This window comes from Centruroides sculpturatus, unplaced genomic scaffold (genome assembly GCF_000671375.1).
Source record: "Centruroides sculpturatus isolate CEXI.00-Female unplaced genomic scaffold, Cexi_2.0 scaffold548, whole genome shotgun sequence".
NCBI lineage: Eukaryota > Metazoa > Arthropoda > Arachnida > Scorpiones > Buthidae > Centruroides > Centruroides sculpturatus.
This window is the reverse complement of record NW_019384817.1, coordinates 373,018-390,595: the sequence shown is the minus strand read 5'-3', so window position 1 is coordinate 390,595 and position 17,578 is coordinate 373,018. Positions and strand designations below refer to the sequence as shown.

Below are 17,578 nucleotides of genomic sequence, written 5' to 3'. Positions count from 1 at the left end.
GGAAAGTTACACAATCCATCGCTGGCTTTTTCAGTATACTTTATTATTATTATTGGTACAATTCTTAGTTTGTCTTACTTTTCATTAACTTTTATCTTGTAATTTTTAACTGTTAGTTAAAAAGTATGAATGATTATATTCCTTCAGAAAAATTTGAATTAAGTAAAACCAACCTGAAGATATGGATGATAAATCTAGCATTAACAGTAACTTAATTCCGTACTTTGCTATTTAACCAGATCTTTCTTTTGATAACTGTGTCATTATGGATATACTTGTAGTAGTAAAGGTCTGATTATTTTGGGAGGACCATAATCATCTATGCAACTACNAAATTAAGACAGCATAAGCACAATTATTCCAGATATTACAGGTTCCAACAAGTAAAGAATTTTGAGAGTCATGACACAAATAAGCTATGTATTGATTATTGACCATTTGTGGCATGCTATAATGAGCAAAAACTTAAGAAATTAATAAGTAGGTTTAAAATTGATAAATACAAATGTATTCTGACAGTTTGTGAGTTAATTATGCTTTCTATTTACAAAATTCCTCAACCTTAACACAAAATAAGAAAAAAAGTGAATTTTTAAGAAATTTGCGGGATTTCCCGGGATAAGAAAAATTTCTCGGGATATTTCCCGGGTTAAAAAAACAACCGGGATCCCGGAATCCCGGAATCCCGTTTGAGAAACCCTAATACGAACCCAATAGTCTGTAAGTTGGAATCATTTTAAAGAACCTGTGTTTGATGAATAAAAAAAATTTTGTATTTTTACTCGTTTTATATGTTTCCTGTCTGCAATAATATATTGCCCTCAAACGAAACATCACACTTTTTCTGTACCTCGTGCAACTCTCTCATTCATTAAATTTAATTGTAAATTATGCTACCAAAGTAACAGTTAATTTTTTAACATTATACAAGAATTGTACGCGTTTTTTCCTACATCCCCTTAAAGATGGGACATACGAAATCGTAATATCACTGGTTTAACGCAAGGACAATATACTACAGTAGTACTGTAGTTTAAAGTCCTTGGGTTTAACGCTGTTTCGCTTGTACTATATTTTCGATATTAACTTTATCCAGTTTCATGTTGCATTAATACGCGAAACGTACAACCCCGACGGTGATCGAGTAATCTTCCGAAAAGCGAAATAATATTGGGTGAAATAAATCGAATTCTTAAGAATTTGATTTTGGGTACCAGCACATAACCACTCTTCATAAAACGGATGAATGTAAAAAATTTTACCCAGTTTCATTTACAACATTTGTAGTACTCGGCATATAGTAAACTTATACCTTTCCTATCCCGTACGCAACGATATAACTAAAAATAATCAGCGAAAACGTCTGTAACTCGAGACATGCCCGGTTATAAAAATGGGAGACCGGCCCCGCTACAGTACGGCCACGGTCTTACTCCTTCTTCCAATACTATATATATATTAATTTAATTATTATATTATTTAAAGTTTGAAGCTGTAATATATTAGTTAAAATTTTACACATTAAACGTTTTATACGAAAATAAATAAATAAATAAAATTAAAACATTCCTGACAATAGGTGGCAGGCGACACGCGACGTATCGTTTTAGATTTGTCTGCTGTTTACAAGTAATTTTGTGTGTTTAATATTTCGAGCTTCTGAACCGTAAATATGACCGATCTACTATTGGATTCTGATATTCGTCTTTGGGTTTTCTTGCCAATCGTCGTAATTACATTTCTGATTGGAATTGTAAGACATTATGTATCAATTTTGCTCTCTTCGACTAAGAAAGTGGAGCTTCAACAAGTCCAGGACAGGTAACAAATGGGTTTTCTTACATTTAATATCAATTACAAGCGCAAATTTTACCAATTTATGAAATTTGAATGATTATTTAATAATTTCCTTTCAATTTTTTCAGTCAAGCAATGATTAGAAGTCGTCTTTTGAGAGAAAATGGAAAGTATATACCTAAACAAGTAGGTTTAATCTATTTTGACATAGATTAAAGAAAAATTACCATTAAGAATTCAAACGTTACAGCAAATAAACTGCTTGTAATGTTTACTCAATTTTTTTAAAAAATTAATACAGGTTGAATTACACTACTAAAAACTTTTATAAATAAAATATGGTAATGTTACTGCTTGGATATGGGAATAATTACGATAATAAGTCTAATTATTTATAAAACTGTTTCGAAATTCATCAAAAATGGGGTATCTACGTTACCTGGAGAAAATACGGGGTGTCCCGAAAGTATCCGTACGGTGACGCAAATCGAGCCCACCGGTGGCCGAATAAATAAAACCGTTGAATGCTGGCTTGTGCTTGAACCAAATGGGTTGGCCACTGTGTGATGATCTGGGTTTTCTTTGTCTGTCTAACACCTAAACGGAATCCAGTTTCCACGTAGGAAGTCCCTCTAGAAGTTACCCCGTTGTCAGATCACTCATGTTTTCTCTTGCCTTACTCCGTCGATGCACCGACACAAATCTTAATGCTGACATTTTAATGTTTTGTGAATAAAGTTACATTTTATCTTTGTATGTATAGAAACCCTTTTGAGATACCCTGTACAATTCGTTCTTCTTGAATGTAAATTATTAATAGGTACATATTCTCCAGTTTGGTTAGTTATAAAATGTTGAAATTTAATACATAATTACATAAAAGAAATCACATCAATTAATAAACTAAAATAAAAAATCTATTAATAACCTTTATATTTGAAGTGAACTAATTAATACTAATTTTAAATGTTAAAGCAATATTCTTATCCAAGAGTTAAAGTTCTACCATTGTTAAAAGGGCATCTGGAAGAGGTCTTCAATTATGATGTCCTTCAATCTTAAATATTGTATTAAAAGTAACTGGATAAATAAATAAAACATGTAATGATTCGTAATAAAGTAATCAAATTTTTAATAGTTTATTTAAAATACTTTTTTTTACGCTCTGCCCAGTGATGCATCTTGTGATGGTTATGTACAGGTATCCCTTGATGCTACTGCATATATCAAAATTGCATTAATCAAATATGGTAGCTATGTTAAGTAAAAATGGCTGGTAAAGCCACGTTAATTAAAACTTTTGCTACATATATAAAGGGATTTCCACAATTAATTTTGTAGGTTAATCAAATCCCTCATTACGCAAAACTGCATTAAGCAAGGGATAACTACTCTGTTCTAGTAAAAAAAGTATCTTGTCAGTTCCATAAAATGTGCTGAAGGAGTTGTGATTTGTCATTCTGTAAATTTAATGCCATGTATCACTCGTATTGTGCAACATTATCTGCATGTTGTGCTGATTGCAGATGGCAGAAAAATGGGTCTATGTCTTGGTGATTTAATAGCATGTATTTGTGTCCACTGCAATTCACAATCTAAGCTAACCAATGCCGGTAAGATCTCTTTTTCCCCTGTATAGACAGTTCTACATATGTTTTTAGATGACAATGGACAGATTCAATCTCTTATGACATGTCTTCAAGCAATAAAATGTATATTCTGTACTCTAAAACAGTAAATACAATAGAAAGATTTGTGGATTCTTAAAACAATTAAAAGGGTATTTAAATATCCAAATGTCTAGACCTAGTAGTTCTTGGTCTACCAAGGCCCTTGTACCATATACCCAAACCCAACCAACCAATCCTTGGATAGCTATTTAAGTGGATACACTGTACATGTGATATTTTTAATGCTGTGTAAATTTCATAAATTTATCACACACAAAATTTTTGTTTTCTGGAATGTTTTCAATTTATATTATTCTGGCCATGGATATTCTTTGCATTGCACAAACTTCCCTTTCAGGAATGTAAATTTTTTCAATCTCAATATATAGGGTGTTTTTTTTTTAGAGGTATACAAATTTAAAATGAAATGAAATACACAAAAATAATGTTAATGGCCATGGTGTTGGCTTTATTTAAAAGATAATTTTATGTCATTAGTGTTTAAACATGATTTCGGGCATATGTGCGCCATGGCTGGCTTGAATGAAGCGCAATCGGGAAGAACAATTTTCAACCACTTTATCGAGCAACTGGGGCCATATATCGGCAATACTGCTGCAAATGTTGAGTAACTTTCATCCATTAAAAGTCACTGTTTGTTGTGCTTTATGGGCAGGTGGAATCAGAGGCCCATATTTCTTTAAAGATAATGCCAGCCAGAATGTTACCATCAATGGAGAGCGCTTTTGGAACCATGACTGCTGACTTCTTCATTCGTCAGTTGAATGGTATTGATATGGCAGAGCTTTGGTTTCAACAAGATGGTGCAACATGCCACACAGCGCGTGACACCATCAGTTTATTGCAGGAAACATTTGATAATTTTGCGTAATGGACCTGTGAACTGGCCTCCACGATCATGTGATCTCATACCTATGGATTACTTTCTTTGAGGATATGTGAAGTCACTAGTCTATGCCGATAAACCACAGACGTTGGACCACTTGGAAGTCAACATTTGCTGTGTTATTGCCAATATACAGCCCCAGTTGCTCGATAAAGTGGTTCTTTTGGTTGGAAAATTCCCTTGAAAAAACCTAACCTACCTAACCTACTCATGCTGATAAACCACAGATGTTGGACCACTTGGAAGTCAACATTTGTTGTGTTATTGCCAATATACGGCCCCAGTTGCTCGATAAAGTGGTTCTTTTGGTTGGAAAATTCCCTTGAAAAAACCTAACCTCATCTACTCATCAAAATTCAGTCTCATGCCAGAGACTGAATCTTGCCTTCTCTTATTGTTAAGCATTTTGTGTGATTGAATTTTAGTAATTGTGTATGAGCATTTTTGTAATGGTAATTGTATGGTAATTGCTACATGATAAAAGTGACTTTATTAGTGTTTTTGATCAACAATTCAATTAATAATACAGCTGTCTTTAGAATGAAAGCCTCAACTTATTATATTCAGATAGATGCATTTTGAATTAAATTAAGTATGTTGTTTAATACTTTTTCTGTATTCGAGAAATAGGTTTTGGAATGTGTATCTGTCAGGGATGCTTTTTTTTCTATATGCTTTTCAAAATTTTTTTCAAAAAGATTTATTATTTAGAGTCCAAAAGGTAATGTTGGAACAAAGAATCACTCAACATATCTGTATTATAGCTAGAGAAAAATAATACATTTTCAATCAGAAATCATAAATGTATTTCTTACTAATATATAATGAGTATACATACAATTTATTTAAATTGATCATTCATTTTCAAATACAGGATTTTTTAAGATCTGCATTTGTAATTTATTAGTATTTAATTAAATGTATCAGAATTTACTTATATTTGCTTATTAATTTTAGGCATTTTTAATGAGAAAGCACTTTTTCAACAATGAAGAAACAGGCTATTTTAAAACTCAGAAACGTTCTCCTACTATGCAAAATCCAATGACAGATCCAACAATGATGACTGATATGTTGAAAGGAAATCTCACTAATGTACTGCCAATGATTTTGATTGGTGGATGGATTAATTGGACATTTTCAGGATTTGTGACCAGTATGTAAATGTTTTCCATTACTGCTATTACTGTTGTTTTACATTTTTTACAATATGACTAAGTATTTGTTCTTTATTAGTTTGAAATTATTATTAGATTGAATAAGTAAAAGATAAATATTACTTGATGTAATATTTGAATTGAAAACTATTTTAACAAATTTTAGCAATATTTTTGTCTGCTCCAGTTAAAAAATTTTTAAGTGCAACAAATATGAATCTATATAAATAAAGTAATAGATTTTTGAAATGTTTTAATAGCAGTTATTATTTTTTATAATGTATAATATATTAAGTGTTAATGTTTTAAATGCATTTTATTGTAATATAAACATTTTAGAATTAAACAAGTAAAACGGCAAAACCGTATTTGGGCCAAGACTATGTCTTGGAGACTCACTACTAAGCAGATTCACTTTGACGCTCAAAGCGGGTCTCGTTCTCATTCTTCAATCTTCTTTGGTATCACTGCTTTTGGGTGCGATCATTCAGACTTCACTGGCCATGACCACAAGGTCATCCACCATGCATTTTTGATGAAATGAACCCATCCAATTTCGAAATTTCTCTCCGTTGTGCCTCGGCCCGGGTTGAATTTTTGTCGATGCGTAACCAAAAGTTCCTGTTTTTGAAAAAAATAATTGTGGCTATTGTATCGTCCGAAATTATTTTTTTATTTTGCACAAACAATATACAGTTTAACCTGATTATAATGTCATCGAATGTAACGACAACGCTAATATAACGTCAAATTTTTATTGGTCCTACAATTTTACTATACTAGATAATGTTTAAAAAAAGCCCACTTGTAATGACATAAAACCATTTTAACATCACATTTGAAGCACTCCCAAATTTACAAAATTAGATTACAAATTTTATTTAGCCTAGAAGAAACTACATGTTCAGTCCTAAGGTCAGAGTTCACTTCTTAGAATGACTGTGGGTGGTACTCTCCCCTACCAACTTCGGTGGGGTGAGGTGGCTGGTTTGCCTTTTTGTAGAAGAGGGTCGCCATTTTGTATTTTATTTTGACTCTATTCTCGGTCCTGACTACCTATGAGTCTGGAATTTTTTATGCGCAAATGATTTGGGCACCTAATACTCTGTGCCAAATATCAACTCTCGACAGGTACTCCTTCATATCTCTAAGCTGATAATATTGACTGGCAGTGCGATTTTATAAACAAGACATAGTCTTGTCAATAAAATAAAAATGTCTACAACCTTTATTATGCTATGGTTTTAATGTTACTGATAGTAGTTATTACATAAATATTCAGCTCTCTCATTTTTTAAATTCATTCAAAAGAAATGCATTTAAAATTCCAGGTAACTTAATGTTTATAGAAAATGCTTTCTCATTTAATTGAGTTTATAATTTTATTAAGTTAAGTATAAGTTATTAACACAGCATTGCATAAGCTGTAGCATTACACAGCTTATTCATGCAGTAGCCAATTTACAGTAGCCAGTATTTCAAACTTTACAACTACTTTGTAGTATCTTCAGTAAGAACTCTTTTCATATTCAAAATCTATTTAATACAAAGCTGGGACATTTTGAAAATAGTTTCCAGTTTCAAATCTGAATATTAAAGATTGATTTAGTTTCTTCCAGTTTTCTTAATATTGCTGCTTAGCAACTGAACTAGCAATACCTACTGGACCATTTTTTAAATATATTTAACATTTCAGTTCCAGTTATAAATATATGTATTTTAAAAAATTTATCAATTTTATTGGTTGCAAATTTACTGACTTTTTTATTACTGGTAAAGTCATAAATTTTACAAAATGAAAATTTTAAAATTTTCTTCCTTCATAAAGGGAATCTTGTGCAAGTATCCAGCAGGGACTCTTTTTCTTTCCCTCTTTTGCCTTTTGTAGATTTTGGACTCATTAATTATAGCCAATCAGTATTTTGTTTAATGACTCACTAGAGTAATGTAGGCAATTTAGCTTCTCATGGAAAGGGATTCAACATTTATTCGAACTGTATGGATGTTGATAGTTTTGAGTGTGCCCTTCTTTGACAGTATCATAACTATTTCACAGTAGAGAGTAAAATTGGAATCTTACATTACTGTGATTAAAAATTGGCTCTCACATTCAATGTATTTCATTTTGTCAACTAAAATCATTATTGTGCTCTAGATGTTATGTTAAGAAACAAATTTCCAAACTGTCCAGAATAATGCTGTTATATGATACTTTAAATATTGTAAAGAAATGTAAAGTAATAATTTAAAAGATAAATGACATAAACTACTTTTATGGTTTAAATCAGGGTTTCTTAAACTATTTTTATTCGCGACCCCGTTTATGATTGTAATTTTTTTCGCATCCCCCCCCAAAAATATATATATATAAAATAAAGATATATACAAATTTGCAAAAAGTGAGGTGGAAAAAATGGAACACAGTTCACAAAAGTGAACTGTGTTCCATTGTAACACAGTTCACTTTTGTGTTACAATGGAACAAAGACAACTGAATACAGTACACTGAAAAGTGACAATACTACTCTAGTTCACACTACAATCAGTGTTGCTAAATTGTTGTCTCGCTGCACTAAAAGTGACACAAAATGGAACTCACGAAACCTATGACACAAAGCGTGTCATTTTCAAACTCTCAAAAATTATTTTCAATATTTTGCATTAAAATTTCGTGACCCCAAGATTTTGCTGAGCGTCCCCAAATGGGGTCGCAACCCATAGTTTAAGAAGCCCTGGTTTAAATAAAAATGTTTGACGCTCCTGTTTTTAATATATAAAAATGTATCCAAATAAATAAATATTTGGCTTCAAAAATTATTACATATCTACCTATTAATTCATATTTACTGGTATAAAATATCAAATTACTGGTATAATTACTGATGCATTTTCTCCCTGATTACCAGTAAACTGTTTACTGTTAGTGTAATTCCTAATTCATTCTATGTAGTTAGTACATATGAAATTTGTGTCTAAGAATCTAATTCCTTTCCTTTTTTTTTTATGTTTATAATATTCTAACAATAATACTTTTTATTAGTCCTTTCTTCATTTTTCAAAAATTCATTTTTTAATATTTTCTATAATATCCAAATTACTTGCTATTCTAAATATATACTTTATTACTTTATTCAGACTTTTTATTTCAGAACAAATCTTAATTCTTTTTAAACAAATACTTGAAGACTAATATTTTGTAAGGATATGGAAAACATTTTCTTTCTTAGAAGTGGACCTACACATTGCATTTGTAAATTACTTTAAGAAATCATTATGAAAATTTATACTATTATTTAAAATTTCATAAATATAGTAAAAACTTTATATCAGTAACAGTAAAATGTTGAAATGATCTTTTATTAATGATTATTTTAAGTATTTATTTTTCCTTACAGCTAAAGTTCCCTTTCCATTAACTTTACGCTTCAAACCAATGTTACAACGAGGAATTGAATTAATGTCATTGGATGCANTAAAAACTTTATATCAGTAACAGTAAAATGTTGAAATGATCTTTTATTAATGATTATTTTAAGTATTTATTTTTCCTTACAGCTAAAGTTCCCTTTCCATTAACTTTACGCTTCAAACCAATGTTACAACGAGGAATTGAATTAATGTCATTGGATGCATCATGGTAATTATTTTTAATACATAATTTATTATTATTATTATTATTATTATTATAATGATTTACAGATTAATTTTAGATTGACAATGTGAATAACAGTATGCTTGAAAGTAATGCAATCACTAGTAGCTCTTGGTGCATACATAGGGCCTTAATTGTTCCTATTAAATAGTTTGGAGGGGAAAAAACCATATACATGCAAAATGTTTGATGTAATCTAGGCTTACAGATGTAATTTGATTCAAAAATAATCTTTTTACTAAAGATCGTGAAATGTTGATGGAAGTTAATAGAAGAGTTATAATCTGGGAAGGCAAAGTGTTGGCTTTGTTATGTAATATTTATTACATATGAAGAAGTTAAAATGGATTTTCCATTGGCAATGCCAATAGCCCTCACATATAGTGTACTGTTCCTCTTATCTGTTGGGATGATATTTTTCCTTCAATCTATTTAATAGAAATAATTAAAGGCCTGTGTAATGCCATTATTTCATATTCAATACTAATCAAATTCTGCAAAAATAAAAAGTTTTATTTAATAACCAACTTGATAATTACTTTAAATACCAAACAAACAGCTGGCTTCTTTATCAAATTACTTAAGGCTAATTAATCAAAAAGTAATTCAGTTAGAGGTAGGTGATTAAGTTATCATCTTATGTCATATTTTGTAATTAAAAATAAATAAATTTAATTTAGAATATACTATAAGGAAGGATCAGTCTGGAGCAGGACTCAAACCTGCAACTTCTGCTTATCATGCATATACATTGCCAGTTATGTTACCTGGGCTTACATCTGATCTTTACTTCCAGACTTAAGTAATTTAGATATGAACATATTTTCAATTTGCATTTAAATTGTTGAGTTGTTTTTTTGTTTTTATATGTATATCATGCTGGGATAAAAAGCAAAAGTCAGCTGAGTTCACTAATTCATCTCTAGTTGGTTCCTTGATTGACCAATATTGTTATAGCTAAATTAATCTGAAAGTGAAGATCAGTGGCGGTCTGGGTAGCATAATTGGCAACATATCTGCATGCTAAACAGGAGTTGCAGGTTTGAGTTCTGCTCCAGACTGATACTTTCTTCTAGAATATTCTAAATTAAGTTTGTTTATTTCTAATTATTAAATTTAACATGAGATGATGACAACCACCATCTCATGTTAAATTTTTCATAACTAGTCTATTTTCTCTTTGTTTATTTTTTTAAAGTAATCTCTAAAAGTCTGTATTCAGTTTAATTTTTGGTTTCTTTTCCTTGAAGGATGCTATAAAAAGCATTTCCTATCAGAAAGTAGCAAAATTTTTGAAGACTTCTACTATGAAAGCAGAACTGAATTTTGTTGAGTCATCAGCAGCATTATTCACAGTTTTACTGATAAGTTTTAGCATGATGAACCTGATACACAAGTTGTACATTGATATGGTTGAGTTTTTTCAAACTTCAGCTGGATATGCATGCAAGTCTGCTGTATTAAAAGAACTGAAAAAGATGTCCAGACATGTTAATGCAAAATAATTGTTTGCAGATTTAAGAGTGTGTCCTCTTGAAGAAATTACTCACACATGTGCAGTGAAAGCTACATTAAAGGATTGGAACAAGTACATGCAAAGAAGTTCTTAAAGGATGTCCAGTCATATGATATTTCAGACAGTAGATATGTCACATAAAAAAAGGACATTATGTTCTGAGCTACTTTGGACCATGAGACTCAACTGAATTGAGAAAAAATGCAAGAAGTGAGCATGACAAAGAGTCCTGTCAATTGAAATTGAAGATCCTATTAGATGAATGGAAGCTCATTCAACTGGTAAAAACAAAAAATGTACTAGGACATTATCATATGAATATGTTTTGGGATGAGATATACAGAAAGTGTACAGAGGATGATTATAGTTACAGCTTGTATATCACAGTATTAACTTTGTATCATAGTAAAGCTGATATAGAATACCAATTCTCTGTTTCTAGCAGGGCTTTAACAGAAGGCAAATTACACATAGAAAGAACACCCAATTAACTAAGATAGTATTAAAACAACTCCCATCTAGTGCATATTATAAAAAACTTATCGTCCTAGCACAAGGTACATGTAAGTGTTACCAGAGTTATCTTGAAGACTGTAAAAGGACAACTGAAAAACAGAAGAAAAGAAGATGAAATTGATAAGTTGAGGCAGGAATGAAAAGAGGAGGTTTCAAAAGAAAAAGAAAAAATTGAAACCATTCATTAATCAAAAAGAAAATGGATCACAAACAATTGTGAGACATATGAGATACAATGTTTCAAGAAGCAATAGAGGTGCTGCAAAAATTTATAGCCAAAAACAACATGAAAGAAAATTGGAAAAAGACAACCAAATACACAGCTTCAAGAAAGATAAAATATACAAGGCCATCACTTAACAATAAAAAGCTTTGTCATCTATAAAGTGATAGTTAAATTAAAGCTAACAACATACAGGAAGAGTTTTTTTCATTACTCAGAAATGCCAGCAGAGGAATTGATGTCTGACTAACATTTATCAGATATCTATTCCTGTGCTGGAAAGTGCTTTGATTGCTACATTTTAGTATAGGAATTGCTTTTTCCTGGAAGTCAAGTTTTCTGAAATACAATATTTAAAATTTTTTGAATTTTTAAAAATTTAATTTTGTTGGTTTTCTAACTGACATTCCACTTTCAAATATTCCCAAGTAAAAGCTAAAGACAATCTAAAGTTAATAAATAAAATTTGGCTTCCAGGGAAAAGCAATTTATATTATATGTTTTAAAATGTTTATATAAGGTAAAAATTGTCTATAAAATATATTAATTCTAATCTGCAATAAATGTAATCCTTACAGTTTATTTTATATCTCTGATTTCATTGTATCTCTTAAAGGTAGGAAATCCTCATGGGCATACAATATTTGGTGTACATGATATGATAGTGCACAATTATATGATATTATATAATGAAAATACTCAGAATGTACTGCTTTTCTTGACTATTTTAAAAACTAAAGGCTGAATAATTGCCATATTATAAATATTAAATTAGATATTATTTAATCTTCTTCAATTCTATATTTAAAGTGAATTTTTGAGATAGATTTAGTGGAAAAAGAAAGTAACAGTATTATTATTATTCTAAAAAATTTAGGTGTAAATTCTTTGATTATTAATGACAAATTTCAATAGTATTACTGTATGTGCAAATCTGTTATTTAGAAAACTCCTGCAATTTGAAAAGAATGGGTAAAGACATTTTTTAGTAACATAAACATATGTTTAATGAAAAGATTTGACTTGAATTCTTACTTTGTTTTAATAGTTAAATAATAATCTCAATATAAAAAAATGTAATGCTAAAAATGTTTTAGATAATACCATTTGGATATTTAAATTATTATTACTATTTTGTTTTATTAATAATAAAGATTTTACAGCTGTCATAAATTTAAATCACTCAATATAAAGTGTTTCTTTAAAGATTATTAAAGTATGAACTATTTATTAGTGATTTTATAATAGTCACAATAATTTATAATGGAAATTTTTGTTTTATTTAGTATGTTTAGATTAATAATTCACCCAAAAATATAAAAAAGTTATTTTATATTATGCTGTTTATATATATTTGTATGTGATATTCAATATTTTTAAAGATTATTTCATATTTATAATAGGGTCAGCTCAGCTTCTTGGTATTTCTTGAATGTGTTTGGATTGAGAAGCATCTATGCTCTTGTTCTTGGTGAAAATAATGGTAATATTTTCTATCAATTTCATTAAAATTTTTTTTTTATTCTGATGATGATTATTGTTTATATTTTGATTATTATAAAATTACATTGAAGTAAATATTTTCAAGTTATCTTTGCATCAGACATACTTGTTAGATTTTTTTTGTATTTTTGATTAATCTATTTCTGGTTAATTCAAAATTATTAAATTTTGAGAAATTTATGAAAGGTTGTATTTTTTACTCCTCCAAATAAAAATCTATTATGTGAGTAGAATTGGTAAAATGTTGTAGAAAATTCTGTTTTTTACTGAAGTCATCACTAAAATAGCATATTTTTTGTGAATGAGTAGTTTTATACAGTATGAAAATTTGTTATTTATAATTCATAAAGGTTCTAATCATAACATATAAGATTGATATCATTAACATTTGAAGTCAAGTTGACAAATACATTAAAAATAATGACTATTTGTTTAATGTAACAATTTCCATGTTGGCATTATTATCTGCATAATTGTTTTTCTGAATTTCTAAAATTTATTATTAATGTAATTGTAGAGAATCCAATATCACTACAGGTCTCATTTAAAATCCTCTTCAAGTGAGAAGAATTCAAAAAAACTCTTTAATCTTATCAAATTGAATTTTTTGTTATCCCTTACAGCATTCAAATCTCTCATTATCCATTATAGTATTTGAAATTTAGAACATTTTTTTTTTTTTTTACTTTTAAATTTTAAACTTTAACATTCTTAGAAGCCAAACATGTACAATAAATAAAAGAACATGTAAATATACTGTACATCCAGCAATATATATTGTAGAGTAGTCTATATATAATATAGATTATACTATAGATAACTTCTTAATACAGTTGACCCCCCTATAACACTGTTCATTATTCTGTTTTATATGAATTCCATGTACGAATCACTTAGATTTTACAAATTCATAGCCCGGCACACGTATTTGTAAAATCTAAGTGACTCGTACAACATGGAATTCATATAAAATGGAATAATCAACAGTGTTATAGGGGGGTCGACTGTAGTCTTTCAGCTAAAAGCCTTTAGGCTGTACTTCTCCATACTTTTTACAACCCTTTGTTTATTACTTTTATTGCTGCTAGTAAAGAGATTGAATTGGGCTGACAAGACTGCATTCGGGGGGTCTAATATCACTACAGTAATTATACAGTGAAACCTCTATTAACAGACAATCTCAAATAACAGACACCTGTACTTAACAGACATTTTTACAATCCCCAGACTCTTCAAATAGGACATCTGTAATATTTACCTATAAATAGCAGACCCTTTAAATCATAGGTTCCCAACTTTTTTTGGGCCTATTACCCCCTTTTGAGGAAAAATTACTTGCCACTCCCTTTTCAGAAAAACACATCGACTCCCATTCTTGAAATCAATAATGTAACCCATGGTTTTACAACTTTTTTGGGTCATAGCCCACTTTTTCAAACAATAATTCAATGGTGCCCCTCTTAGGTGAAGTATACTATATTATATATTGAAAAACTAGGACAGATTTTTAAAATTACTTTATTAAAAGATATTAACAATATTGGTGTGTTGCTCAAAGTTTGATTAACATATGTACTGTATGTTGTTAAAAAAAATTAATATAATATTATTAGCGAGAGGGCTGAGCTTGGTGTAATGACACTAATTTTTTGATATTTGGTGCCATATTTGTCATCAGCAATCTTAAATCACCACGTTCCACTATTGACAATCTGTTTCTTTTCTTTGTTAGTAAATTGCTGACTATGCTAAATTCTCTTTCGGTTAAAAATGTTGATGGGAAGTTTTCAGCTTAAGTATTCTTAAGCTGAAAAAACATTTAAATTATTGAAGTATTGAATGGGGTAACAAGATCAGTAGAAGACTCTATGATCATATAGAGTCAGATTTAAAAAAATGCATAAAACTACTTTGGTGCTTAAGAACACTCTTAAAACTTTGAAATTTCACTATGTAGAACTTTATAATTTATGATTAAATTTTAGCATACTTTGTTTACTAAACTAAACATCAATACACCCAATATATAATATATTACACCCAACCCTTGATTTACAAGGTAGATTGGTTCCATGTAAATCTGAAATTATGTAAATTGAGACTGATATTTATATGGGAAATACAGGGATAGATTCCAAGATTCTGTTTTTCTATCAACCATTATAAAATGAATGAAAATGAAATTTTATTCTGTATCTTATACATTTGTTGATAAAGAAACAATAAATCATTTCATATTTCGAAACCGTGTTGTATCTTTATATTTTTGTCAACAAAAACTGAAATAAATGAATGAGTTATGCCAAGTGTTGATTATTACGCTGCATTGCGGTTTTGAAAAAATAATAAATCATTTCTTTTTTTAGTTGAAAATCTTGTCATTTCCATTACTAATTTTTTGATTCCAGCATTTTGTTCTAAATGGTTTATTGAATACATTGATACTTTTTCTCAGTAAAATCCATTATCAAAAATTTTGTAAATTTATATTTACTTTTTTATAAATTTTCTGATATTGAGTATACTGTTTGGTATTTCTTGGTGTTGAAGTTTGTATTAAGCTGTAATAGTGAGGATACTTTTGTTTATTATATGATGTTAATTTTGTTCCAGGTTTTAATTATTTTATCATTTATTGTGCTTGACATCTATAATTTGAGACAAAAATTGAGAAAACATTTTAGAGTTGGAAGAATGGCTTCTCATACTCTAGTGTACTTCCACTAGTTTCAAAACTAAATATTATTAATTTACCTGGAAAAAATATTGTCCAGAATGTATCCAAATTGTTTTATGGAAACAGATTCTAATGATGAATATATTGGAGACAGAAACAATTAATCAAGACAATGCTCTAAATGAATATATAAAATAATCAATTTATAGGTTTTTTCAAGAACATGAAGAAACCTAATATTAAATCTAAAGACACTGAAGGCTGAATTTTCAGTATTTGAAGTAACTAATAAAAGAACAAAGAATTTAGATTTATTTGATTCCCTGAAATTCAATAAAATGAAGTTCAGTTTTCAGTGAGAGAGTATTTTTCTATTTCATGCAATTTTGTATCTAGATGAGCAAAGAATTAGGAATGGAAAATTTTATGAAACTCTATTGTGTAAAATGAAATTTTGATACAGTTTTCTGGCTGTTAAATTAAAATCGTGCCATTTGGATATTGTGCAAATTGGGTTTCCAACCTTTTTCATGTATTGATTCCCTTTTAAGGATATTTTCCATTGATCCCTGTAATATATGCTTTATTTTTTTAATAAATTTTTTTATATTTGGAAAGTTTTGAAAATAATAGTGAAAATATTTTCAAGAATTTTTAAATCATTGTATTTACTAAATAATTCTTCAATTGGTTAAAATATTATACAAGTATATATGATATGTATCTAATTTGCTCATGCACACCCTTTCAAACTTTCATTCTGATTGGAAATTCTAGTGTAAATCATGATTAGGTGTTGTAAGTTAAGATTTCATAAAATTGATATAATTTTGGTGTTAATTTTTTGATTTTTCAGTCTGTTTATTTTTATGATTTTTTTTGGTTAGGAAACCTAAATTTTTATACAGAAATTTTGTATATATTAGATTTGATTAACTAAGAAAAATGAAGTCTTATTCGAAAGTATTTAAGAATTAAATCAATGAAAACTTTTAAAATGTTTTAATCACCATAATAATGTCGTCATTACGCTTTTATACTAGCCGCCGATCAGACCCGTGCCATGCAGGATCAGATGTCCGGAGCCGCCATGGCCATGCCACCGGATCCAAAACAGGCATTCAAGGTAGCTGTTATAAAAAATTTTTCAATATAAAAATAACTGATTATTTATATACTTATTAGTTTTTAAATATTTCTTTTCGAGTTTTTCTAAAAATTAGATTCTGTAAATGTTAGTACAGTTTGTTTATAAACAAATGAAAACATATTTCACTTTACCTAACAGGCAGAATGGGAAGCATTAGAAATTTGTGAACATCACTGGGCTCTTAAGAACATTGAAAATGAAATTTGTGGTTTATCCAGTCATCAAGATGGAACAATCACTAACAAAAATGATTAATTTTATGATTACTCAGAAATTTATATATATATCATTATTTAACATGTATAAATAATGTACAGTTAAATGAAATAAACAATTTGTTCTGTTTTAAAATATTTCTTTTTTTATTTAAAAAATTGTTTCTTACTTTCAAATTTTGTATATTCTGAAAGGAAAAAAAAATTATTTTTATTAATTGGCACAAATAAGATCTTTTTTATTGTTAAACTCAGGAAAATATTCTTATAAATATCATAATTGTATTGATCATTGTATCATTGAAATGTTAGTAGCGTAAAAACGTTTTTGTATGAACTTTTCTTATAGGAAAATCTATTATATAAATATGTATTTGTAATTATGTTATTTGTTTAAAATAGTTTGTAGAAAAAAAACATTTAGTGTCATAAGATTTTTACATATAACTACATTTTAAACAGACATTCAAAAATTATTGTTAATAAAAATTTTATAAATTATTATTTATATAATCTTATATAATTTAAATTGTATAAGAAATAAAAGCCTAAAAGTTAGGTTTAAAAAAAATATATAAATGTTAACAACAAAGTT

The 17,578-nt window shown here is 28.8% G+C and overlaps 1 protein-coding gene across 1 annotated transcript; it reads left to right on the top strand.

The window, feature by feature from the left end:
* The first annotated feature begins 1,583 nt into the window (after window positions 1-1,583).
* Window positions 1,584-17,109, top strand: LOC111629875 (ER membrane protein complex subunit 3-like). The gene is made up of 7 exons (XM_023373797.1): window positions 1,584-1,821; window positions 1,926-1,983; window positions 5,332-5,530; window positions 9,087-9,168; window positions 12,842-12,921; window positions 16,662-16,744; window positions 16,907-17,109. Exons 1-7 carry the CDS (start codon window positions 1,673-1,675, stop codon window positions 17,021-17,023), a joined length of 768 nt encoding a protein of 255 aa, XP_023229565.1. The 5' UTR covers window positions 1,584-1,672; the 3' UTR covers window positions 17,024-17,109.
* Window positions 17,110-17,578: the final 469 nt, after the last annotated feature.